The sequence below is a fragment of the Heterocephalus glaber genome, unplaced genomic scaffold (genome assembly GCF_053883595.1).
Source record: "Heterocephalus glaber isolate CG9 unplaced genomic scaffold, H.glaber_assembly_v1.0 deba00000621, whole genome shotgun sequence".
NCBI lineage: Eukaryota > Metazoa > Chordata > Mammalia > Rodentia > Bathyergidae > Heterocephalus > Heterocephalus glaber.
In genome coordinates, this window is record NW_028258153.1 from 31,452,293 (window position 1) to 31,478,634 (window position 26,342).

The 26,342-nt window shown below is 51.6% G+C and overlaps 1 protein-coding gene across 10 annotated transcripts in view; it reads left to right on the plus strand.

The window, feature by feature from the left end:
- The window catches only part of Sema4d (semaphorin 4D), a 128,824-nt gene that overhangs the window by 89,838 nt on the left and 12,644 nt on the right, over window positions 1–26,342 (plus strand). For 5 of the 10 annotated variants that reach the window (XM_004851313.4, XM_087206331.1, XM_087206334.1 and 2 more), the window contains 14 exons: window positions 568–905; window positions 2,131–2,276; window positions 4,256–4,318; window positions 5,862–5,960; window positions 8,439–8,532; window positions 9,435–9,548; window positions 10,362–10,513; window positions 12,614–12,789; window positions 12,892–13,048; window positions 14,306–14,528; window positions 15,303–15,418; window positions 20,415–20,587; window positions 20,663–20,706; window positions 24,271–24,480. In XM_004851313.4, the coding sequence (XP_004851370.1) occupies window positions 800–905; window positions 2,131–2,276; window positions 4,256–4,318; window positions 5,862–5,960; window positions 8,439–8,532; window positions 9,435–9,548; window positions 10,362–10,513; window positions 12,614–12,789; window positions 12,892–13,048; window positions 14,306–14,528; window positions 15,303–15,418; window positions 20,415–20,587; window positions 20,663–20,706; window positions 24,271–24,480 (1,873 nt within the window). In that variant the 5' untranslated portion in view covers window positions 568–799. Of the gene's footprint in view, window positions 1–567; window positions 906–2,130; window positions 2,277–4,255; window positions 4,319–5,861; window positions 5,961–8,438; window positions 8,533–9,434; window positions 9,549–10,361; window positions 10,514–12,613; window positions 12,790–12,891; window positions 13,049–14,305; window positions 14,529–15,302; window positions 15,419–20,414; window positions 20,588–20,662; window positions 20,707–21,841; window positions 24,119–24,270; window positions 24,481–26,342 lie in introns of those variants that run through there. The other 5 variants (XM_004851311.4, XM_087206329.1, XM_087206328.1 and 2 more) reach the window with 3 other exon arrangements.

Genomic DNA, 26,342 nt, shown 5'->3' on the forward strand with positions numbered 1-26,342 from the left:
CTGCTGTGTCCCCCAGGTCAGCCACTGCTGCATAGTAAGGCCTTGTGTGCATGAGTTCCCATGTGTGTGTGAGCATATGTAACGTGTGTGTGCAAATGCTCACATGTGTTAGCGTGTGTACAGATACATGCACACACTGTGTGCATTTTAGCCCTCTGCAACCCCCAGGTTCTGTGGCCGTTTTCCTTGGTGAGCATTACAGGGCGTGGGAAGCCAGAGTCTCCGAGGCAGCCTGAAACTCAGGTTCACACCCCTCATTCTCTGGTAGCCAGCTGTCTGCAGGAGCTGTCCTATCATCCTTAGCCCACGTTGGGCCCCTTCGCCTGTCTGCTTTGCCTTGTGGGGTCGCTGGATTGGGGTGGAAACACTGGTTCCTGGTGACTCTGCTGTGTCCCTCTGTGTATGGGGCTGTCCCCTCTAGCAGCCTCTAAGCTCCTAGGCTCCTGGGTGCTGCTCAGCATTGGACCCTGACAGTGGAAGTGGTAAGAAGCACCGTGGGGGCTGTTGAGGAAGGAGCAGCAGCTTGCCCTACATCCTGACATGTAACCCCTTCCTCTTTCTCTCCAGGACTCCTTCAGAGGCCCAGCAGAAGCTTCAGTGGTCTTGAACGAAGGTGGTGGGGTGCAGCCCACTTCTCACCTGGCAAGCGGGGCAATGTGGGTTCTTAGGGACTCTGCCATTCACCAGCTCTGTGCTGTGCTGCTGGTGTTGGCCTGGGGGCTCTGAGCTGTGTCACCTGCCACAGACTCCTGCTGCCCATGAGCGTTTGCTGCTGGAGACCTTGCCGAGGGCCCCACCCATGAGGATGTACGGTACCACTGCGGGGCTGCTCTCAGCCCTGGCGCTGGTGTTCGAGGTGGCAGTGGCGTTTTCACCCATACCCCGGATTACCTGGGAACACAGAGGTGAGCTGGTGCCAGTGCAGCATGCATGTACATGCAGTGTGCATGACAGCTGCTCTGGACACTGGGGTGGATACTGGGTACACTGGTGCTCAGCTGCTAAGGTCTCTGCCCTGGAGCTTTGGGTATGAGTCGGTGGCCTCACGAGGAGCCTTGGACAGGTGCTCTGGTATCGGGAGGTTCTGCAGGGCTTGCCCAGGCCTCTCACTCAGCATCCGTGTTGTTTGAAGCTCCCAAGCACTGGCTGAGTGTATGCCCAGGCATGTAAGGAGTGCAGGAGGCATGACAGGATGGATTGTGTGTCGAGGCTGAGTGTCAGACCAGTGAATCACATTTGCTGCCCATTGATCTCAGCTCAGTTCTTTCCTCTCCCAGAAGACATGTCCTGGGACCCCAGGTCTCTCTGCTTTGGTGGATAGAGAGCTGAAGTATTGGGTGCTCTGAGCAAGGCAGTGCTTAGTCAGGGCTGGGAGTGTCTGATGTAGAAGCAATCACAGGCCGTGATCACGCAGAGGCAGGACCTGCAGCCTGTGTGCAGCTGCCTTCCACACGGCAGAATCAGAACAGAAAGCATTAACATGCACTTTTTCTCCTTGCTTTTTAATAATTTATTGGCACCCACTGTGCTAGCCACTACATTGAGTGCTGGAAGATTTAGTCAAGTGGGATTTATGTTTGTAGGGACTCAGTTTAATACGCACAAATAGGAGAGATGAAATGATGGAGCTTTGGTGAGATGTCAGTTCTATTGAAATTAGTGGCCAGGCAGCCTCAGAGAGGAGAGCTCAAGGACAGACTCCCAAGATGAGTTTGACACAGACTATAGGTGGCCTTTCAGCAGCAGGCAGAGTATGCAGAAGCCCAGAGCCAGCAAGGAAAGCACCATCAGGACAGCCCCTTCCTGAAGAACCAGCTCGTAAAGACATAGACAAGAGGTTGATGAGCAAACTGAGGCCCTGGCCTATGTTTCTGGGGCCACCGAGTAGGGGTTGGAAATGGCAGATCCTGAAGCACAGAGGAGAGGTTGGGGCACAGCCACGCTTGGCTGCATTGCTGCCTATGTGGCCACCTTCCCCAGAGGTGCCTGCATTCTGTGACCCCCACAGTGATGCCTTCATTGCCTGAGCCTCGCCATGTGGCTGTAACCAAGATGGGGTGCTCAGGCTTGAAAACGACTGCTTGCTCTTTCTCCCCCGCCTGCCTCTGACGATGCCCTTGCCTCCTGCAGAGGTGGGGCTGGTGCAGTTCCATGAGCCTGGGATCTACAACTACTCAGCCCTGCTGATGAGTGAGGACGAGGACATCCTATACGTGGGTGCCCGGGAAGCAGTCTTCGCAGTGAGCGCACTCAATATCTCCTGGAAACAGCACGAGGTATGTCCTATGCTCCTCGTCCCCAAGGTGTTGCACAACTCACCCTGAGCCCCAGGGACCCGCTTTCTGCACCTCCATCCATGTAGCCATCTCGGAGTGTCCGCCACCACTTCACCCAAAGACTTCCCTGTTTTCATCTCTTCTTTTTGAACTTTTTTTTCACATGGTGGTGCTGGGGATGGACTCCAGGGCCTCTTGTGTACTAGGTGGGCACGGTACCGCTGAGCCACATCCTCAGCCCCTGGTCCTTATGCGATGCTCCAATCTAACATCGTTGGCAGCGCAGCCCTTGGGGTGGCTCTGAGTCCTGGTGGATGGGTGGCTTTCTTGCCCTCCTGAATCCAGGCTCACCCTGGACATTTTCTAGGGCTGAGCTCTTGTTTTATCTCTGTCTCCATGTATTTCTTAATTTTGTCTGACACATAAATGAGCTTCTGAACCCAATCCTTTGGAATGAAGTATTTACATTGGGGGTCACTCTAAAGTGGGGCTGGTGGTTCACCTCCCTCTCCCTTCTCCTCGTGTCCAGTACTCCTTTCTCCAAGCCCTGACTCCATGTGGCCGCGTGGACGGAAGGGTCTCAGAATTTTGCACACTGTGTGACCAGCCCATGGATGTGCCTGAGCCCTGCCCATTGTCCTCTGAAAACCATCACTGTGGTCCTTCATTCTCAAAAGAGAAAAGGAGAGCCCCAGCCAGGCTTCAGCACAGCTTACCTTCCCTGTCAGGCAGCTGATTGCCGGGATGGGCCCTTGTCTGCTTCTGTGTGTCCTTGCTGGGACTTCCCACCGTGCACACACTGTGCAGATGTGTCTGCACATGGGCGTGGTACAGGACCCCTCCCTTGAGCTCCTCACCCCCTAAGGAGCTCTGTGCTTCCTGACCACTGAACCTCACCCTTGTGTGAGTTGCTGGGTAGTGGAAAATACCCTGTTATTATCATTTTTGCATCTGTTTCAGGACCTCACACAGGGGGATGGTAGGGCATTTGAGGGAAGGTGAGGCAGGAACCTGGGAGTCCTCATTACCCCTTCTATCCTTTGGGGCTTTCAGGGTACCCCCTGACAGTTCCAGATGCCATGGCTGTCCTGGCTTAGTGATGAGGCAGCAGCACTACCCTTGCTAAGGAGGGCTCTGCTCTCATACTGTGCTCCTCACTCTGTCACTGTCAGCCACCAGACACATAGGTTCCAGGCACAATAACTCTACCATTCACCAGCAGGGTCAGTGTCAAGACATTGTTTTAAATTTGCTTTGTAATGAATATGAATTAATTGTACGGATCAATTGGGTTCAGTGTGCTATTTCTGTACTTCCCTACAGCACACACTGGTCGAGTCCAGCCTGCATCACACCCTTCCCAGTCTCTGGTAATCACTATTCTGCTTCCAGGTCAGCCTTGTTTAGCTTCTGCCTATGAGATAGAACATGCAGTACTTGTCTTTCTGTGTCTGGCTTATTTCAGTCAACATGATGCCTGCAGGTTCCATCCATTTGGCTGCAAGTGACTTGATCCCATTCTTGGTTAAATAATTGTGTATGCACACACATCATCTTTTTCCATTCATCCACTGACAGGGCATCTAGGCTGATTCCATATCTTTGGCTATTGTGAGTCATACTGCATAAGGTTGCTTTTGAATGGATTAAGAAAAAGACTTCAGGGTTTAGCTTTTTGACCCATAGTTGAATTCTCCCATTTGCAGTAGTTTTGTTTCTGTTGCTCTTTGTAGGGAATAATGGGGTTGTGGGAAAAGCTTTCCAAGCCCTGCGTGTTTCTGAGAGGAGCACGGAACATTCTGGAAGGTCCAGGTAGCTCTGGGGCATCAGCGCCTACCTGCTTTCCAGCCTCCTTCCCAATATGAGCCTCTGTCTGCTCAGGAGACACTTCTGGGCTCTGAGCACTGTCATATGGTTTATAAATTGCACTTTTTATGTCTGTAGCTCTTCTTCAGTGGACTCTGATTCCCCCCTCACAGGTGTACTGGGCAGTCTCAGAAGAGAAGAAAGCAAAGTGTGCGGAGAAGGGGAAATCCAAACAGGTAATTCCTGTTGTATCTACAGACAGCCACCCTGCATCCCTCAGTCATTCTGACCTCCTGATGCCATGGCTGTGACACGCAGGCCTGGCCTGTGAGTGGGCTGGATGGTGACAGTGGGCCCAATTACACCATGTGGCATCTGAAAGCGTATCCTTCTGTTCCTGAGGATTGGGATTGGCACTCTCAGGGAAAGGGCCAAGCAGAGTAAGCATTCAAGGAAGTAGTTTTTTATTTGTGTGGATTGAGTTTATTCAGAGGGCCTGAAATTTTGACTATGAAAACAATCTCTGATGCTCACTAGCACATGGTGTGAAATTCAGGGTTTGTCGTGCTTCCTTCCCAGTGAGCAGCCTCAGGCCCGAAGGGTTGCTTGTTTAGGGGTATTTGGCACATGTCCACCCCTCAGCATGATGCCCATTCAGGGAGTGCTGGCAGGGTGCTCCCCTGGCCACACACTGTACCCCTGTGTCCTTGCCTGAGGCTAGGCAGACATTCAGATTTTCAGACTCCAGGACCTCGAGGATCCCGGGCTATTGGTGTTGACAGCTGAATCATGATAAATTTCAACAGTTGTTGACTAGTTTCAAAACCAAAACAATTAAAACAAAAAGCCTGAGGAATTTTTTTTTTTTTGCTAAACTTTCTTAGTCAGGAGGTACTGAACACTTGCATTGAAGTACTTGTCTCTGAGTCCAGCATTACCTTAGGAAATGTGGAGGCTGGCAGGCATTGTGGTGGAATCACAGGTACTGTAAGAATCTGTCTGGAGCGGAAGGGGACCAAGCCCTCCCAGTTCCTTGTGTAGAGGAGGATGGACAGCAGCCTGGGGCCCAGGTCCAGGAGGACAGAGAGGAGTGTAAATTATATCCCAGCAGTTTAAAAACAGTCGGCAAAAAGACTGAGCTAATTTCAGACTATAGCACCTATAATCCAAGTCCTTTTCTGCCAAAAATAGCATGTGGGTTTTTAAATGGCACCTTTGTTTTTCTCCTGGGGCCTTTGTGATGCACAGCTGGCTGCACCCCCTTTTATAGTCAAGTCTCTCCCCTCTAGTGGAGCTGGGACCTTGAGATGCACTATTTCTAGTCCTGTGTGTACAGGAAGTGAAGGGTGAGGTCCTCAAAAGGCAGAGGGTGCTCTGTGTGGTGTACATTTGGGTAGGCTTGGCAGCACAAAGAATGATTGGTGTGTTTGGTGAGTCAAGTGCATTTCTTTCTATAGAGGGTATCCCTGGACAGTTTGAGGTCAGCTCTCACTGCTTTGTTCAATGGCCAGGTCTTTGCTGAGTGTCAGTTAGGGGCTGAACTGGGATTCTGCCCAGCGCCTAAACAGCCTGTGGGCACTGCAGAGCTTAAATTACATGGGTCAGCATGAGGGTCAGGGGTGCTGGGCCGGATCAGGGAGTCAGTGGCTCCTGCTTTTGTGCCAGCCAAACTGTTCAGGTGCCAGGCCTGCCAGCATGAGGAGGTCACAGCATGGACAGTGGCTGGTGCTTCTGGCTGGAGGCTGCTGACTCTCTGTTTCTCTCTCTCTCCCACTGTAGACAGAATGCCTCAACTATATCCGAGTGCTGCAGCCACTCAGCTCCACTTCTCTGTATGTGTGTGGGACCAACGCGTTCCAGCCCACCTGTGACCACCTGGTAAGGCCTTAGACTCCTCCCCTGTGCCCATTGTGTTCAGGCCCACCTGGTCAGTGGTTAGAGTATCTCAGCCCTCAGTGCGGCTGCAGAGTGGGCCTCAGTAGGTGTTCTTAAAGGTGTGCTGCTGATAGGTGCATGTACCCGCTGCCAGGATCCCAACACCTTGCTGCCTCCTCCTTTCCTTACCTGTTTGGTAAGGAAGGCCTGGCTGCAGGGTCTAGGCCATAGAAAAGTCATCTGCTCCTAGGTAGGGTATATCCTTGGTCAGCACATTGGTAGGTCTCGGAGGTCAGCATTCAATATCAGCCTTTGGTGTCCACCCTGCCACTGAGTGGTTAGAGGCAGGTACCTGACAAATCTAAAATGTGCTGTGCAGCAAATGCCCCATCTGCTGGGGACCCACAGCAAGCCCCCCATTGGATGCTGGAATCTTGGTCAGTGTCCAACCCTGTACAGTGCACCTGAGAACCAGGATGACTACGAGTAACCAGCAGGCAGGAAGGGCATGCAGTGTGGGAACACCAGACAGAGGGGTGAGTCACCTCCTGGCAGGACAGCAGGGTGGCACAAGGTCCCATCCTGCTGCTCAGCACAGCAGTTGACAGCAGGTAAAGGAAACCCTGCACAAGGGGAGACAGCTGTTGTGTAAAGCTTGGTTTCTTAGAATCCTAAATTGATTAGAGTTTCTAAAAAACATATTTTCCAGGCTAGGGATGTATCTTGCTGGTAGAGTGCTTGCCTAGTATGCAAGTGACCCTAAGTTCCATCCCCAGATGTCTGGAGTGGGAGCCACAGTGTGGGTTCCCCTGGTTCTCTGTATCTACAGATGCTGGCAGGGAGATTTGGTGTGGAGTGGGAGCCAGGGTCTTCTGTAATTAAACTGTCAGTCATGGAAGGTAGATGCTTCTTTTTGTTTAAATGTAAGAAACAAAGTGCAGTTGTATCACAAAAGTTCTGTACATCAAAGGATTTCCTGGCTGAACTGTAGTTAATTAGAAGCTTAAAGCACTGTTTTTCCCCTGGAGATGACAGTGGTTGAGGTAGATGATAGTATTTTTCGTTTAAACCTAGACATACAACTTTTTCAGAAACATTCAAATCTGCAGAAAAGTTGGTCATTCATATGTATACTAACTACTCAGAGTGCACACTTGTGAGTACATGTGTCTGAGTGTGCATGGCCTTTACAAATACCTCTTAAGAATGACCCAGGCATGGTGCTGCAAACCTACAGTCTCAGCTGCTTAGGAGGCTAAGGCAGGAGGATCACAACTTTGAAGCCAGCCTGGGCAACTTGGCCAGACTTGTGTCTCAGAATAAAAAGAATGTTGTTTTCCTGCATAACTAATTTCACATTGTAGCTAAGAAAATAACCAGTAACTCCCAGGGTCACCCAGACTGCAGTCCTTGTCCAGCTTTCCCCAGTGGTTCTAGGCATCTTTTAGAGGTGTGATAACGTGGGTCCTGTCGAGTGAAGCACAATGTCACCCCACTCATGTCTCCTCGCCTGACAGGGGACTCTGAATTGTTTGAACCGGTCTGCAGCTGCTAGATGTGTAGGGTGCAGCCTGCTCTGGCACTCCCAGGCCTTCTTGCCTTTCCCAGCCGGCTCTTCTCCATGGCTCCTCTCCTCCCACCCCGGGTGTACCATCGTCCTGGGCTCCTCCAGACTGGGAGGCCACAAGGCCTGCACTGTGACTTTCTGGCTGCTCCTGGGTTTCTGGCAAGCTCGTCCCCTAGGGTGGTTCTTTCCTTGCTGGTTTTGCCTGTTTTCACCCCAGACACTCTTCCTTCGAGTTTGTACATGTCTGTCCTGTTTTCAGAGATGGAAACACCCTACCTGTCGTTCTGTGGGCATTCCCCCATTCATCACTTAGTGTTTAATTGTGCCCCGTTTTTCCCTGTGTGAGAGCTTTCTAGTTCTTTATATAGTAATAGATCTGTTTTTTCCTCCTGTCGGCTTCAATATCTGTGGCAAGTAAAGAGCTTGTCCCAAGGTTGGAATACTGCTTGCACCTTCTCCTGGTGCAGCTCAGTTTTGCTTTTCCTGTCCATCTGGAATGTGTGGTGATGGGTGAAGGGAGGGAGGTGCTCTCCTACTTCCCTCTGTGTTATCTGCTAGTTGGATAATCCATTTGCTCGTAGGTACTGAGATTCCACACGCAGCTTCTGGTCCCTTCACTGAGTACGTCCTGTGTGTGGATCCCCCAGCCTCCTTACAACCCCCAGATCATCAACAGGGGTGCCTCCATTCTGCAGATGAGTAAACGGAGGCTCAGAGACCTTGTGTAGCTCAGCCAAGGCGCTAATGTGCAAACCTGATCAGGACCCATGTGTCTCAGCACCCATTTACTCAGCCCTTAAAAGGACCAGGGAGGGAAAAAACAACCAAGGGTCTTTTAGGAATAGTGAATCTGCAGAATTCATTGATACAGAGTCAGACGTTTTATGATGTATTTTCTTTTTATTCATCTGTAGAACTTAACGTCCTTTAAGTTTCTGGGGAGAAATGAAGATGGCAAAGGAAGGTGTCCCTTTGACCCAGCGCACAGCTACACATCTGTCATTGTCGGTGAGTCTGCTGCCCAGGCTCCTTTACCCCTGAAGGTTCTGGCTGAGGTTGTTTCCCTGACAGGACACTTGGTCCCTCTTCCCTCCTCAGTGTGTAACATTAAGCCGCAGTTAAACAATGTGCATGTCCCTGTGTGTAGACTTGTTAGTGAGAGCTTCATCTCATTGTTCAAAGAAATAACTGTCCACTGCTGCGGTTGCTTTCTGTTTGCCACAGCTGCACTGCCTTGGTGCAGAGGACAAGCTCCTGTGTGACAGTCAGGTTAGCAAGTGAGTCACCTGCTGCTGACCTGAGGGGCTCCTGAGCTTCTGATGCTAGTGGGCTGGGAACCCTCCAAGCTCAGTGGTTCGCTTGGGATCTTTCAACTTGTTGAGGGTCACCCACATCACTGTCCTCTTTCACAGTCAGGATGGTACACAGTGAATCACGGAGATAGCACTGTGTTACACAGTAGGCTGTGTGAGCCGATTCTGCCCAGCTTCGGGCTCAAAGAGACGAGGCAAGGCTGTGCTCTGAGGTTCATAGGTCATGGCAGCAAATGCAGTTTAGCCTGAGGATGTTTACAACTTAGGTAAGTTTATCAGGTTGAAGCCTCCTTGTAAGTTCAGTTTGTGTTTGCACTGTTGTACTGGATATCGGACATTCTTGCTTGGTTTAGTTATTGTTCTTTAACTTGTAAAAGGCAGCTGAATGTGGCATGCACAGTTATCCAGATATGCAAGACAGGAAGTGGCAGCATTCATCCCACAGCCTGGAGACTGTTTTCTCTTTCGGGGGGTGGGGGTGGGGGGCAACTAGGTGATGAAGTTGTAAAGAGATAGTTATTAGTTGATTGTCCCAGACTTGGTGCCATAGCTGCAGGGGCTGATTTCCTTTTCCTCTTTCTTCCCGGGCTGCTGCAGATGGAGAGCTATATTCTGGGACATCGTATAATTTTTTAGGAAGCGAACCCATCATCTCCCGAAATTCTTCCCACAGTCCACTGAGAACAGAGTATGCAATCCCTTGGCTGAATGGTAAGAAGTGTGGGTGTGTACACTGTTTTATTTCTCCTTTGTGCCTGAGCTGTGAAGATCCCAAGCTTGAGTCAACCCCAGGGCAGTGAAGGATACTTCTAGTACTGCTCAGGGTCCCCCCGGTGTCCAGGGCTGTCTGGTTTGGTTTGTTCTCTCCTAATAGAGCATTATTTTAGGGCTGCTTTTACCGTGCCCTGAAAATGGATTTTATTTAAAGTGGGAATCTGATGGTACATAGAAGACTCAGAGTAATCAGATTGCGATATAGTGACATTTCCTGTGTGATATTAAAGGTAGAGTCTTGCCCAGCCTCCAGCACCTGGGTAGACAGGGTCAGGGATCAGGTGCCTTGTTACAACCGGCAGTGCTGACTTCAGGCTGCTTGTGAGGGATTTTCTTTGTGATGCTGGCCACTGGGCCCCTGGGAGCCTTCAGAGCCTCTTGCTCTGGGGTAGATCCTGTGGCTGAGTTGGGGCACAGCTGGCTACTCCTCCGTGTGGGCAGCCGTGGTGTCTTGGGCACCTGCACTATGCTTGGAATGTGTGAGAGCCCTTGTTTGATCCCTGCAGTGCTCAGAGTGCCTCCCAGCCAGGCCACCCCACCTGGGCTCTGCACTGGACATGGTCACTATCAAGGACAGCTCTCAGAAGCTGAGGAGAGCCACATAGAGGAGTGGTATTGTCTGGGCTCAGTGCTGTCATCGTTCCCATGCCAAGTCCGACCCTGCAGACGTCCTTGCAGGCCCCACTTGCCAGCCTGCAGCACCACGGGACATGGGCAGGAGTGCTGGTAATCTGGTGTGTCTCCCGGCAGAGCCGAGCTTTGTCTTCGCTGATGTGATCCGAAGAAGCCCAGATGGCGCGGAGGGTGAGGATGACAGGGTCTATTTCTTCTTCACGGAGGTTTCAGTGGAGTATGAGTTTGTATTCAAGTTGATGATCCCACGCATCGCCAGGGTGTGCAAGGTGAGCCCCCTGTGCTGGCACCGTCCCAGCCTCCATCAGAAATGTCACTTTCCCTGCTACTGCATCCCTTTGTGCCACAGACATCAGTGGTGACAGTGCCTGTCTGGTGCCTGGCCTTCCTTTCTCTGGGGACCTGGGGGCATTGGCACCCTGGAAGTGACCAACTGACTTATGGTTCTCAGGAGATTTTGGTTTTTGATGCCCTTCCTCAGACCTCCCCATGCCCTACCAGGTCCATTTTTGTCAACTGGATTCACTGTATTCTGTTGGACTTGGAAGCTGACCACTGGGCTCCTCAGGGAGCCTGCATCGGGCAGAGTTAGGACATCTAGAAGCAGTGTCAGGGAGAGGATGCGACTGTGGGAAGCCAGGGAGGACACACAGCAGTGGTCGCTGGCGGCTGCTCAGCTCAGGGACGGTGGACATTCATACCTCGGAAGTCGTTGGATGCACAGTCCTGCATGGCCTTCTTGTATAGCAGTTGCAATTTGAACACTATCGCAGAAGCAAAGGTTTCACACCTGAAACACACCAGTGCTTTTGACACCCCTCCCTCACAGTCTACCCCATAGTGCAGAAAGTAGACACTCTGTGTACCCAAACATCTGTCTGGCTTTATTGGCTACCCAGACCGTCTCTAACCAAGGCTTCCCAACTCAGTCCCCTAGTGTCCCCACCATGGCCACCTGGCTCTTTGCCCTGCTGACATGGAGACACCTCGGCAAGGGCGCCAAGGTCCAGGGTGTTGTCTCAGTGGTGCATGGCAGCTCCACAAGCCAGAGGGGTCAGTACTCTCCTCCCTCCTGCAGCTCTGGTCCCAGCAGGAAGCTGAGGCAGACCCACCTTGACCTTGGCCATGGTGCCCAGCCCTGGGGCCTGCAGGTATTCATGAACAGGTCCCAGATGCAAGCCACAGCCCCGCAGGTCCAGGTAGACTTTTGTTGTCCCTGAAGAGTCCCTTCGTTTTCCCACGATTGCTGTCACTGCTGGACTGAGACCAGTGAACATAACCCGACTCCTCACCTCCCGACCCCATGGACATAGAGCCTTTGGCTGCTCCTGAGGATGGAGGCCAGTGAGGCGCGTGGCTGTGGACATGGTGGGATTATATTTTATAAAACATAAAGGAAGAAAGTGAAGTTCTTTCATTAAAAAAGAAAACAGTCCTCCTGTGATGACACAGTAAAGATGAGAAGGAGGTATGTTTTTATTGGTCCAAAATAAGTAAGGACCTTTTGATTTTATCTTCTTCTACATTCAGATTTCTTAGTTCCAGTAGACTTGTCCCTCCTTATCCCTAAGGATCAGATCTAAGACCCCCAGTGCGTGCCTGAAGCCTCAGTGCGGAGCCTAAACAGACTGCATATGGAACTACATCAACTATGTGTTCCTTCCTTTAACTTACTTATTAATTAAATGTGAGCATACATGCTATGCCTATAAGTTTAACTTATAAATTAGACCGAAAGAGATTAGCAGTAATAATAAAATAGCTGTAATAATGCACTGTAATAAAAGTTAAGTGGATGTGGTTTCTCTCAAGAGTCAGAACAGTATTTTTGGACTGTTACTGAGTGTAGATGACTGAAACTGCAAAAGGTGGCACTGCAGGTAAAGGGCATGACTGTTTCTGTCCAGACTGCGCAGTCAGGTGTCTTTGTAACTGTCACTTCACCGTCAGCCCATCAGGAGGTACTGAAGAAGAGCCTAGTAGGTCCTAAGCACTTCTGCCATATTTGGTGGGTATGAAGGAAACAGCGTGGAACGTCTCCAGGAGGGACGTCCCCATGGCCCAACGGGCTGCAGGGCCTGCTGCCACAGAGTGACCTGGCCACAGGGCACATGTTGGTGGGACACATTTGGGAGATTCCGGGGACAAGGCCAGAACAGGTCATAGCTGTGAAGGCGGCAGCACAACAGGGCTGTTGTGGCTGTGATGTCTCAGCCATCCTCAGATGAGTCTCCTGGGAGAGTGCTCCTGTCTGCCTTGTTTCTGAGCCTGCCTAGATGTAGTGCCACAGTCAGGGACCTGTCCTCCACTCCACAGGGCACTGCAGGGCCACTGCCACTTCCCTGCCATATCCTGTCTTGGGCTTTCAGGGGGACCAGGGTGGCCTGAGGACCCTGCAGAAGAAGTGGACCTCCTTCCTGAAGGCCCGACTGATCTGTTCCTGGCCGGACAGTGGCCTGGTCTTCAACGTGCTGCAGGATGTGTTTGTGCTGCGGACCCCGGGCCTGAAGGAGCCGGTGTTCTACGCACTCTTCACCCCGCAGCTGTGAGCACCCTGGGCCGATGGGTGGGCAGCCTGGCAGGTGGGGTGTGCTCTCCTTTCTGGCCTGCTGCCTTCCTCCTTGCTCACGTGGTCTCCTGTTCCCAGGAACAATGTGGGGCTGTCGGCGGTGTGTGCCTACAACCTGTCCACAGCGGAGGCCGTCTTCTCCCGTGGGAAGTACATGCAGAGTGCCACGGTGGAACAGTCCCACACTAAGTGGGTGCGCTACAATGGCCCAGTGCCCTCTCCTCGGCCTGGAGCGGTGAGCAGGGCATGGGGCTGGGGGTGGGTCATTCTCCCTGCCCCAGGCCCAGCTGCCTGCAGGTCTTTGTCTGTACCTGCCGGGCATCCACTGGGCCTCAGGGATTGAGCAACACTGCTCCTTCCTCTGTCCCGTCAGCATCCACATGTTGTGTCACAGTTCTTGCTACACCCTGGCCAAACAGGAAACTGAGCTGCCAGTAGGGGTCAGGGGCCGTTGGGTGAAATTAACATTGCATAACACAGTGAGGTCCTTCGTTTTCACACAATTTCCCAGCAAGCACTCTGCACACTCATAAGCTATCCTGTGCACTAGTCAATAGCAGCCTTTCCACCTAAAAATTGTAAATTCCACATTTCTTTCCACCTAAAAATTGTAAATTTTAGGTAAAAAATTTCTACACTGACCTGGCCACCCACTCATTTTTCCCATATGTTGTGTGTGTGTGTGTGTGTGTGTGTGTGTGTGTGTGTGTGTGTGTGTGTGTGTGTGTGTGTCCCTCGATACGGCTGGAACCTGGTCCTCAGATCCCCACCCCAAGGCCGGCGGCCTCTTGGGTGTCCGGCCCTGACCTGGTCCTCATTCCTTCTGTGCAGCATGCTGCTCAGTAAAATGTGGTCACTTGTGGTTGAGGATTTTGGTTTCTGCACATCAGAAAACTAGGACAGGGAAAAAAAAATCCTTCCTATTCTTTAGTCTTTTATGGCATTAAAATTGGGCTGTTTTTCAGCAGTGCTTAGCGTGCTTCCCTTCTCATGGGAAAGCTACTGACTGATAAGTATTTTTCAATTTCAAAGACTTGGTGAGCATTTATAAATACATAAAAGTTCCTCCACTAATTATGTGTCATAAAATAATTATATGTAATAGATATACTTTAATACCATGTCCTCTCCTAGACTGGCAGTAATTCCATTTACTTGGGAGGCTGAGACAGGAGGATCACAGGTTCAAGGCCATCCTGGGCAACTTAGACCCTGTCTCAAAGTAAAAAATAAAAAGGGTGGGTGTATAGCTCAAGAGTGGAGCACTAACCTAGCATGCGCAAGATCCTGGGTTCAATCTCCAGGACCACAAAATAAGAGTATCTTCCTATTCCTGGAGCAAGGCCACCTCATTGTCCACTGTTAGCTGGCTTTTGAGAAGTCCCCTATTCAGTGGTTCCCCTGCTCATCGGCTGCTGGGTGTTCCACGCCGTGAAGTGGTGCCGGGCTGGCAGTGGGCCTGTGTGGTAATGGCCGGTGATCGGCCCTACAGTGCATCAACAGTGAGGCTCGGGCAGCCAACTACACCAGCTCTCTAAACTTACCTGACAAGACGCTGCAGTTTGTCAAAGACCACCCTCTGATGGACGACTCAGTCACTCCAATAGACAACAGGCCTAAGTTGATCAAAAAGGATGTGAACTACACGCAGATCGTGGTGGACAGAGCCCAAGCCCTGGACGGGACCGTGTATGACGTCATGTTTGTCAGTACAGGTGGGTGCCAAGGGCAAAATAGTCACTGCATGTAAGTAGGCTTTTTTTGGGTGGCTCTGGTTTCTCCCTTAATGTGACCCAAGTGTGACTAAGTGAAAGGCTTCCCAGGAAGTCCCCACAGCTGGGCTTCTGTGGCCAGTGGCCACCTGGAGCACTGATTTGCAAGTCCTGGCCTGTACCTGGGCTTGGCTGGAGCGGAAGAGGCCCCACTCCTGCTGAGCTGGGTGATGCCTAGGCTGGCCGGCCTGGGGGACCTGGCAGCCTGGTCTTTGCTGACTGCCAGCAGGGGACCTTGCCCCTGCACCCTGCCAGGCTTGAGACCTGCCCTGCCCTGCATGGGACAGACCCCTCCCTTCACCTTGGGCGGAGATGAGTGTTTCCGGAATGGGGGCCATGGCCCGCCCCAGGAGCTTCCCAGCTGTGTGTGTGCCCTGCCCTCGCCTCCCTGCTAGGACCTCAACAGGGATGACACCTCCCCAGGGGGCCACCTGACCACAAGAGCCCCACACCTGGGATCTGGCTCCCTGTGTCATCACGTTGACCTTGAGGATGAAGGTTGTTGGAATCAGCTGTGGAATGGGCTTATTTTTTGTAAGGAAATCAGAATAACCCATCACTTGCTTCAAGTCATTTTATTTTGCCACTTCTAATGCAGAGTCGCCCCTCTTTTCTAAGCATCTTGCTGAGCATGTGAAGGGTGAGCATTGGCTGTGGGAGCTGGAATCTGGTGAGCGCTCCAGGGCTGCCTCGCTGACCTCGGCTTTGACCTTGCAGATCGTGGAGCCCTGCACAAAGCTGTGAGCCTCGAGAATGAGGTGCATATCATTGAGGAGACTCAAATTTTCCCAGACTCCGAGCCGGTGCAGACTCTGCTGCTGTCCTCGAAGAAGGTAAAGAGGCCCCAGCAGCAGGGCCAGGTGGCTGGCACACTTGGCAGCTTTTGGTGTCTGGGATCCGAGGTTGGCCAGGCTGCAGTCGGCTGCCCAGGGTCTCTTGGTGGGCGTTTGAGGCTTTGAGGGCTGGATCCCTTGGGCACACACTTATCTCTGCCATGGTGGCTGCAGTTAGCTGTGGCAGAGACAGATGAGTAAGCCTGCCTGTGGACCCTGAGCTTTGCACATCCCAAGAGCCTCATGGGGCACAAAATATTATTCTTTGTATTTTTTTCAGCCACGTAAAAATGTAAAACCCCACTGGGTGTGGCGACACACACGCCCTGGGAGGCAAGAAGCTGGCAGGTTTCAGCCAAACCTGGGCAATTTAGCAAGACCTTGTTTCAAAAAAATAAAAAAGGACTGGGAAGTAGTTCGGTGTGAAGGCCCTAAGTTCAATTTCCAATACAACAGTCAGTCAGTCAACCAACCCCTCCATCCCTCCCTTTTCTTAGCTAGAGGGCTGTACAGGAGGAGCCAAGAGGGCTAGGTGTAGCCTGCTGGTGGCAGCTTTTGGTCCCCATCATGTGTCCCTAGTGGCCTTAGAAACTGGTGCTGCCACATTTGCATCTGGGATGAAGCAGGGAGTTGCACAGTACTGGGAATGGGGCTCAACACAGAGCAGATGCCACGGGCCCATGAGCAGGGCTGCCATCTGCCCTCTGGGAGAAGTTGCCTGATGAGGAGCCCTGAGCCCCACCCTGTGCCTTCCCTCTCCTGCTTAGGGTCTCCCACCCTGACCTGAGCAGATGAGCCCTGCATTATACCTGTAGTTACTGGGGCTGCCTGGCACTTAGCCTCTCTGACCTGTATTCTGTTTCCAAAATCTGGCTCTTGGACCGAACTGAACTTTGCCACTTTCTATGCTGCCAGTCTCTGGTTTGACAAGGGCAGAAGAAGGGACAGCAGGCAAGACCAGGGTCTGACCCCTTGGACAGGTGCATATTTGTAAGTGCCCCCTAGGGTCCCCCATCCTTCCCCCTTTATCCATGTCTACAAGGCTTTAGGATCCTGGGGCTGGTGTTTTGTTTTTTTTTTTTTTTTGGTATCGAGGCTCAAACTCGGGTCCTTGTGCTTGCAAGGCAGGCGTAGGAACCACTGAGCTAAATCCCTGGCCCCCTGGAGCTGGTTTTCAAATAGCTATTCCCTGATCACCTCCCCTCTCAGCCACTGCAAAATATGGCTGCTCCCTGGCCTGGTGTTGCCTATCTACAGTGCATGAAGGTACCTAGGGGTGTGCAGGGTGGGTGGTTTTTCTTGCCTGCCATACTTGGCCTTGCCCCTGGAGCCCTGCTGGGGTTGCTGTGCTGCCCATTTGCTTCAGCCAGGCTGGTGCTACACTTGGGAGGCCTCCACTGTGTGGGGGGTTCTTCAAAGTGTATTCAGGATCCTGAGTGTAAAAGATTCCAGGGCACCATCAACTGGAGACTGGATAAAGAAGATGTAGGTTTTGTTGGGTTTTTTTTTTTAATAAAAAGAGTACCACTCACCCATAAAGAATGAGAAACTAGAGACATTAATAGCTAAGTGGATGCACATTGAGGAGATACTCTTAAGTGAAATAGGACACACATCTGTAAATACCGAATAGTTTCTCTTGTGTGAGAAACTGAAAGTGTAAATAAAGATCAAAATGTGTAACAGATAATGTGAAATAGGAAGAAAAGGTCTAAAGGGGAAGGGGAAGTGGGAGGGGTAGTGGAAAGGCAAGAAGGGGAAGGAATAAATATGAGAAAAGGAAAAAACGGAAACAAAGTCTTTGTAAATAGGGAGGGGTGGAGGGTTTGAAGGGAGGGCAGGGGAAGGGGAAAAATAAAAACAAAGATATGTCACGCAAAGGTATAGATTCCCAATGATGAATGTCATCTCATTGTATACCTAAAATGTACCAATAAAATTAATGAATAAATTAATAAATAAAATAAAATATAAAAAGGGCTGGGGAACAAAACCCAACAGATTCCAGGGAACGTGGTGCCAATCCCCAAAGGCAGACAGGAGGGTCCTGTATGGGACAGGTACAGGTTAATCCGGCGCTGAGAAGGGAGCTTTGGTAGCTCATCCCTCACAGGTCATGTCCTTTGCCACCTACCCTCGGGCTGCACACACATAGGAGCCAGCAGAGTTCATCCAGGGAAGGAGTCTTGGACACACCCCTCCGCCAGCAGGTGTCTTTGTTTTTGTGTTTTTATCAGTACTTGCTCGCTCACTGTACATAGTGATTACATTCACTGCATGGAGTTGGCAGGTGTGCATGACACATCCTAATGGTTTTCTTATCCCCTCCACCAGGTGTTTTTATTCACCTTGTTAAATTTTTTGTTTTGAAATAGTTTGGGATTTGCAGAAGAGTAGAATGGGTACCACAGAGGGTTGTTGTGCCTCACCCAGCCTTGCGTGTGCCATGGATTTGGGAGGGTTACCTGGACCCTACACCATACCCAGCATCCCACACCCAGCCCCCCCACATTCTCAGCCGCAGACCCCATAGTGCATTGTGGCATCACGGCTCCTCCACATGTCCCTGTCCCTGGCCTGGCACACCTGGAGAGACCTAGTCAGGTGTTTCATGGTGTCTGGTGGTTTCTGCTGACTGATGGGGTGTGGTTTGGGGAGGGCACTGTGGGGAGTGGGCCCTGGGGTGTGGCATCTGGCTGCCCTTGACTCCTGACAAGCATAGGTCTGTCCGGCTACCTTGGGTGGGGAGCTTGGGCCCCACCTCTGGCAGGCGGTCAGGGAATGTGTGGGCCTGTGTTACAACCCAGGGAGAGTTGTGCTTGTCCAGGGGCCCCTCTGAGACTGAGAAAATGAGGTCGGTCAGCCCTCATATCCCTAGGGTTCTTAGCTGCCAGTTTCACATTTGCAATTCTGCTGGTCTCAGGTTGAAAATATTTGAAAAAAAATAGTGCATGTGCACTGAAATGTGTGGATTTTTTTCTTGTCATTATTCCCTAGACAATGCAGCATCTTAGGTATTAAAAGTAATCTAGAGGTGATGTATACAGGAGGATGTGCTTAGATTATATGCAAATACAGTTTTATAGAAGGGTCTTTGGTACCTGTCGGGGGTCTAAGAGCCAATTTCTCATGCATGCCAAGTGATGACTGTCTGGTTTTTCTCTCATGTTTGTTTTTGGTGTTTTTTTGTCTTCAGGGGCGGGGTCTTGCTCTGTAGTCCAGGCTGGCCTTGAACTCACAGCAGTCCTCCTGCCTCAGTCTTCAGAGTGTTTAAATTATGAGTTTGTGCCACCACACCCAGTCTGTTTCTCCCCTCACCCACTAATTTTAGCATCCCTGGTGGGCTTTGCTAGTGGCAGGTCCTGCCGAGTGTCCCTTCCGTGTTTGCTTGCTGGAATCCATGTGCTGGGACTCAGTTGTAACAGCTTAACTCCGTGGAGCTCCCCCTAAAGCCGTTGGGGAGAAGCAGGGCTGATGTCCTAGAGGACAGGGAGGGTCAGAGTCCCCAAGGATGGGCCCTGCCTTCCCATAGCCTGTCCATGACCACAAATTATACCCTGCACAGCGGCCACACACACCACCTTACAGGTATCCCCAGCAGGACTCAGCTTGGCCATTGCCCCAGGAAGTATTTTTGTACTTCCATAGATCACATGATCCCCCACACTGATCCTGAGGATCTTCCTATGTCCCCTTATGTGGTAAGCACGGGCCTCATCTGCCTGGGTCTCCATAGGATGGGGCTGCTGGGCCAGGCCTTTCCTGCTGTTTGTTGTCATCACTGTTTTCATCCTTGGGGGGACCCCTTCCTATGAATCTCTGCTTGGCCAGGCAGGGCATGGCCCGGGAGACTCGGTCAACATGGGGACAATGAGCTCCAGCCAGACTCTGAGGTGCGTGCAGGTCGCATTCTGACTCTCGTGCTGTATAAACTTGTGTGTGTGTGTCTCGGGTCTTTGATGTCACCCTAAAGGTTTTCTAGTATATCACCATGAGACAGAAACTCCCAAGGACACAACAGACACCGTGCCTGCTACCCTGCGTCCCCAGAGGAGTACTCCCTCTCACTTTCATTGGTGGAAAATCTACCCGATGCCTGTGTGTCCAGCAGGGGCCAGGGCCCCAGAAGACAGAGGCATCCAGTTTGCTCTTGCTCTGAGCATGGCTGTGCAGGGGTCTATCTGTGCTCCTTCCACAGAACTGTAGATGTGTGGAAAACACAGTGTCAGCCTCCTTTTTAAAATTTTTTTATTTTTTTGCCATATTGGGGATTAAACCCAAGGCCTTTGCACTGAGCTCATCCCCAACCCTTTTTATTTTTTGAGATGGGGTCTCACTACGGAGCCCAGTGTGGGCTGGTGTCATCCCTTCTTTAGTTGAGTCACTAGCACTCTGTTCGCACTCTGTTCGTCCTTTGCACCGTACTAATAGATTGCCCTGGACACATGGGTGCAGACACTGGTGATGGGCTGGTGAAACAAGCAGTGGTGACACAAGCCCTGTCCACAGGTGTCTTGCTCACACAGGGGTAAGAGTAGCCTTCAGAGGTTGTGCGCTTCAGCTTTTGGCTGCCACTAATGCTGTCTCTCTCCAGGTAGGTCAGGGAAGGGCAGGGCCTCTCGCTCCACAGGCAACCACCTGGAGGCCATCTGAACAGCTCCCTCCTCAGGAAGACATAGGTACAGGGTGCACTTTGCCAGCGGGTGGGACCCAGACAGGCAGAGAAGCAGAGGAGAGGGAAAATGTGGACCCAGGGCCTGGAGGCCCCTTGCATCGCGTGCTATTGGCTTGGACACCACCTGCCATCTTTTTCATATGAGTCATGCTCTGAGTCTGTCTTAAGTCCCACTGGCCTTGCTCTAGCTCAGGTCAGGGAGGGCCACCCTCCTCCCCACTGCAGGACCTGAAGATGCTTGGTGCTGTTCCCACAGACTCAGAGCCCCTGCTGTGGGTGACTGCTGACTATGCCTGCTCTCCTCTCTCTTCCCACACACAGGGCAGGAGGTTTGTCTATGCTGGCTCCAACTCGGGTGTGGTGCAGGCCCCTCTGGCCTTCTGCAGGAAGCACAGCAGCTGCGAGGACTGTGTACTGGCGCGGGATCCATACTGTGCCTGGAGCCCAACCACAGCTGCCTGCGTCTCTGTACACCAGACCGAGGGCCCCAGCAGGTACGGGGTAGGGAACGCTGCCTGAAGGTGCCCTCATGTTGGCTCGGCCCAGTAACCACACTGGTTGTTTTGCAGGGGGTGGATTCAGGAGATGAGCGGTGATGTGTCCTCGTGCCCGGGTGAGTGGATCCCCATCCTCTTCCCCAAGGATTAGCCAGCGCGCAGAAACATTCCATGGCGCTTCAGTGGTGTGGCATTTGTGTGTTCTGTTTCCTTTCTCTGCTTGAAATGGAGGTCAAGAATTGCATAGCAGGCCCAGTCTCTCTCTGTCCCTTTGATTGCAGAAAGAGTATTTGGAGTCATGTAGGGGATATTGGTTCACTGGAAAGCACTCTGTCCCAAACTGACCTCTTCTCGGTTTTGCTTAGCTTTGGGCTCAAGGTAGGACAGAAAGAGACCATGAGTACAGGTCGAGCACCTCTAGTCCCAAAACCACAAATCTGAAAGCTTTTGAGCACTAGCGTGATGTCACAAGTGGAAAATTCCATACCATGGAACTTTGTTTTCTGCTCAGAGTGATTTAAAATAGTGCATAAAATTATCTTCTGGCACTGTGTAAGGTGCATATGACACATAAATGAATTCCTGTTCAGACTCGGGTACTCTTCCCAAGGTATATCATTATGCATAAACAACTCTTCCAAAATCTGAAAAACATCTGAAATCCATAACTCTTTTATCCAGCATGTTAAATAAAAGATGTACCCCATTCCCGGTAGTGGCTGGGGGAGACAGCAGTGTGACCCAAGGACAGGTGGAGCTGGGCCAGCAGTCCTATGCTCCTTGCTGGTGTGTAAAGGCAGGTGTGGCCCTTGGCTCTGGGGCCCCTCTCCTCTCTAAGCAGACAGTAGTCATCACATTAAGGAAGGGTAAGAGGAGGGTGCTACGGTGCTTCAAAAGCCAGCCTTCCCTGCAGCCACTAGCCAAGTGCTTGGTGTCTCACTGAAGCTGCGGCCATCAGGCACGGAGCTGGCCTCTGCTCTGTCTCCCCAGCCCTTGGGTTCAGGGCCAAGATGTGGGATTTCTGCTCTTCAGAGCCACCTCTGATTTCCTCTGTGCCCGAGGGCTGCCATCAGATTTCATCTTTGCTTTTGTGGCCACGCATGTCTTTATCTCCTTAGTTGTTCTGGAAGATTCCATCTTGCTCCGGTGGGTGAAGCGTGTATCCTCTTGTGGGTATTGACCTGTTTTTAAAAGAAGTCCAGTAAACCACCAGGGTTGTTGATGCTGTGCACATTTATTTTGATGTTCCAGATAAGGTTAAAGAAAGTTACCGGCAGCATTTTTTCAAGCACGGCGGCATGGCGGAACTCAAATGCTCCCAAAAGTCCAACCTAGCCCGGGTGGTGTGGAAGTTCCAAAACGGTGTGCTGAAGGCTGAGAGCCCTAAGTATGGTCTTGTGGGCAGGAAAAACCTGCTCATCTTCAACCTGTCGGAAGGAGACAGTGGGGTGTACCAGTGCCTGGCAGAGGAGAGGGTCAGGAACAAGACGGTCTCCCAGGTGGTGGCCAAGCACGTGCTGGAGGTGAAGGTCCTCCCTCGGACCCCAGCGGCCCCCACCGCACCAGTCTCTCAGGCAGAAGGAAGCAAGGCCGCCCCCAGGGTGCCTGCAGCGTCTACCCAGGGGTCTTCTCCCCTGACCCCGGCTGTACGGGCCACCTTTCCTGGGGCCATCACCCCGCCTCCCAGGCCCACACCCACCAGCACTTCCTGCGAGCCAAAAGTCGTCATCAACACGGTCCCACAGCTGCACTCGGAGAAGACAATGTATCTCAAGTCCAGCGACAACCGCCTCCTGATGTCCCTCTTGCTCTTCACCTTTGTTCTCTTCCTCTGCCTCTTTTGCTACAATTGTTACAAGGGCTACCTACCTGGGCAGTGCTTAAAATTCCGCTCGGCTCTGCTGCTCGGGAAGAAGAAGCCCAAGCCAGAGTTTTCGGACCTGGAGCAGAGTGTGAAAGAGACGCTAGTGGAGCCCGGCAGCTTCTCCCAGCAGAACGGAGAGCAGCCCAAGCCAGCCCTGGACACCGGCTATGAGACGGAGCAGGATACCATCACCAGCAAAGTCCCCACAGACAGGGAGGACTCGCAGAGGATTGACGAGCTCTCCACCAGGGACAAGCCATTCGATGTGAAGTGTGAACTGAAGTTCGCAGACTCGGATGCAGATGGAGACTGAGGCCATGTCCCTTTGTGGGGAGTTTTGTGTTTAACCTATTCAGTAACTGAGTCTCGAGTCTCGTCACCGTGCAGCGATCCTTAGTCCTCTGTTTCTCTTGGGTTGAGCCTGTGACTTGTTCCTCTTTGTGCTTTGGGAAAGCGACAAGCATTGAGTCCTGGGCTCGAGTCCCCAGTGGGTTGGAGCACTTGGAGATCTCTGAGTGGGTGGCAGCCCTGACGTATCTGAGCCCCTTGTGTCACGGGGAGAGATGGCTTGACTTCTGGCTGAGAAGGATTCCTTCTTCTTCCCCTCCTCGTAGCCCCCACTAAAAGATAATTTCATTCCAGATTGGAAATGACGTTTTAGTTTATCAGATTGGTAACTTATTGCCTGTTGTCCAGATTGGCACAGACCTTTTCTTCCATTGAATTATTTCTTAGGATTTTGCTTTGATTGTGTTGAGTCTTAGGTCATTTCTTTCATTACTGAAGCAGATGTTTTAATATTTAGAAGAAGATATTCATCTTCCAGATTTTGTTATATATTGGAATATGGCTTATGTTGCTTACAATTCTCAGGGATAGACTTACTTTTGCTAAATGCATTCTTTCTGCTTTTAGAAGTGTAGTCCTAAAAAACACATCTCTTGAACACACTCACCTTTTTACTTTTTTTTTACTTTATTTCTTGGAAGCATCATTTTCAGAGAGATTTTATTTCTGTAATTTTTTAAAAACTTTCTAGAAGAGGAGGACTGTCCTGCATCCACAGGCAGATGTCGAGTGAAGAAGGGTGGCCCAGTGGCCCTGGGTGGTGGCAGTCAGGCTGCCTCCCGAGGGGAGGAGCGTGTTCCCATCCCGTGCCTGTGTCCGCTGGGTGAAACCTCCCGTCCGGGCAGGCAGAGCCTTCACAAGGATGTCTTGGGTTCTCTGAACATCTCCCTTCTCGTCTTGCTTCCATCTCATCCCCACTGCCACCCAGAATCTGCCCTTGGTCCCATGGAGCTATCCCCCACCCCTGGAAGGCCTGTGGGCTGTGACCACACACGGGTGCACACAGCCACTGGCGCGGACCCGCCTCCGCGCTGTCCTTGAAGATGTGAACGGGCGGTACGATTTTAACCTTCGTTGTTTCACGCTCCATCTCCCACTTTGTAAATACTCATTCAGAGGAGGACTTTGGTTCTGTGGGAAAGAACCCTAAACTCTGGATTGCTATGTGCCTGTGTGGACAGTCTCACCTTCCAGCACGATATGAGTTCATTTTTGGTGTAAACTTTTGGGTTTTATCAGATTTACTTTGGTTTTATTTTTCTATCTTGACTTGTATACATGTGGAAAGTATCCAAATAAATGAGAGGCTCCTATCATTCCCTGGGGCGGGTGTTCCTTGCGGAGACTGGGGCAGCCCTGTCCTCGCCCGCCTGTCCGCTTCCTGCTGTGCTTCACCTCCAGTGGCCCGGGACGCTGTCCTGGCGACGCCCTCCTCAGTGCCCTTTCTCTTCTGTCCTCTGTCTCACAGCCTCACCTCCTAAGCCCTTCCCTCCTCCTGGCTCCTCCTCCCTGTCCTGTCTGGGCCCCGACTCGTCTTCCTCTCCCCGGAACCCCTGGCCAGCCCCGGGCCCAGGGCCTGACAGCCGCACGCGGGTCGCCTTGCTGCCACCCTTCCTGAGTGACCAGGCACAGCAGGTGCAGGCGCTGGGGACCTTCCACCTCTTCTGCCAGGCTACAGGTGAGTCGGGGCATGCCCTGTTAGGCTGTCTCCTCCCACAAGCAAATAAGATGGCCGAGGCTGCCTCCACGTCCACAGTCTTCTTGCTCGGCCCTCACTGCCCACTGCCTTCCGTGCTGGTCCTGAGGCAGAGCCATCTGATGCCTTCCTGCCGGCTGAGCCCTGCATAACACTGTAACAGCAGGAAGCTGTTTCGAGCATATAATAGGAGTCAACTAGCTCTTCTCCAGAAAGGACCAGATTGCAGGCTGTGAGGGCCACAGGGTCTCTGTCATAACTGCTCAGCTGCTGTGACACTGGAGAAGCAGCTGTAGATGAGAACATGAGTGGCAGGGCCATGTACCAATGAAACGTTATTTACAGAAATTGGCAGCAGGCCAGATTAGGACCAAAGGCCAATTTGCTGACCTATGGTACAGTGTATAGGGTTGCTTTTATTTCTGTAATAATTTAGAGATTGATAGGTCATTTGGATTCTTTTTTTTCTTTTCTTTTTCTTCAGTACTGGAGATTGAACTCAGGGCCTCAGACATATCCATCCTCAGCACTTTGTAAGAAATTTTTATTTTGAGACAGGATGTTGTGAAGTTGCCCAGGCTGGTCTAGGATTTGCGATCCTCCTACCTCTAAGTTGCTGGGATTACAGGCATGTGCCGCCACATCTAGCACATTCAGAAATTTTAAAAAAGTAACCTCAGAGGGCCGGGATGTAGCTCAGTGAGTGGTGCCCTGCCTGCTTCTCAAGCACAAGGTCCTGAGTTTTATCTCCGGTACCCCCAAAAATAAAAAAATAGTAACCTCAGAGGTCCCAGAATAGGGGTTCTGTTGACCTGTTTCAGGATGTTTAAGAGCAGAAAATACTGAGTCTGGTATACACCCTGCAGACATAGGGTTGCTTTGACCAGTGTTGGAGAATATTCCCGTGGGATCTTCTCTTGGAGGATGGTGGTTCAGCCAGAACCATACTTCAGATCCATCCCTGGCTTCGGCAGCACCTGGCAGCCATCTCTTATCTGATGGTTGGTGACCTGGGCCTCTCTGCTCAGAGGAGAGGATTGAAATTAATGAGGAGGGAACACAAATCCAGTTTATTTTTTAACCCTAAATGATTAGAAGTTACTAAGAGTTATAAGCTGCCACCTGTCCCTTGTTAAATCAGCTCTAGGAGCCTCTGAGAGTCCTGTGTCCAGTATGAATGCAGGGCCCGTTAGCAGCCAGTAGGCCTGCACAGGCCCTCCAGGTGTGGACTGTAGAGACTGACCTTTGTCTACCTCTTGTGGTATGAGCTCTGTTGGGTTTTCGTTTTGGGTTTTGAGAGAAAGGATCTCACTATGTTTCCTAGGCCAGGCCTGAATTCCTGGGCTCAAGTGATCCGCCTGCCTCAGCCCCTTGAGGAGGACTTATACCACCACACCCGGCCGTCTGAGCTCCTTTGGCCCAGGCCTGCACTGAGACGCCTGGGTGTGACTCCCTGGTCAGGTTTTTCCTTGGGCTGCAGAATGGAAGAGTCCTTCAAGGCTGGTGGTGGCAGCTGCGGAGTACCACATGAGCCCACTGGAGGACCACCTTGTTATTGGGGAGCTGGGTCCACACAACAGGGTGAAGAGCCTGTTGCTTCTTCCCTGCAGACCTGGGCAGGCTGTGTGGCTAAGCGCATGACATTGTTAGGTAGCAAGTCTTCAGTTGCGTGTCACCTGCCCACTAGATTTTCATACAGCGAGCCCTTGGGGTTGGCAGAGTGAAAGACTAGTGCCTTTCAGGGAACAGACTTTGCTGTGGTGTCAGTGTGTGGAGAAGCTGGTGTGGGGAACTGGTTGTGAAGGTGACAGAGGGGCTGGGAGCTGAGTGGACAGTAGGAACGG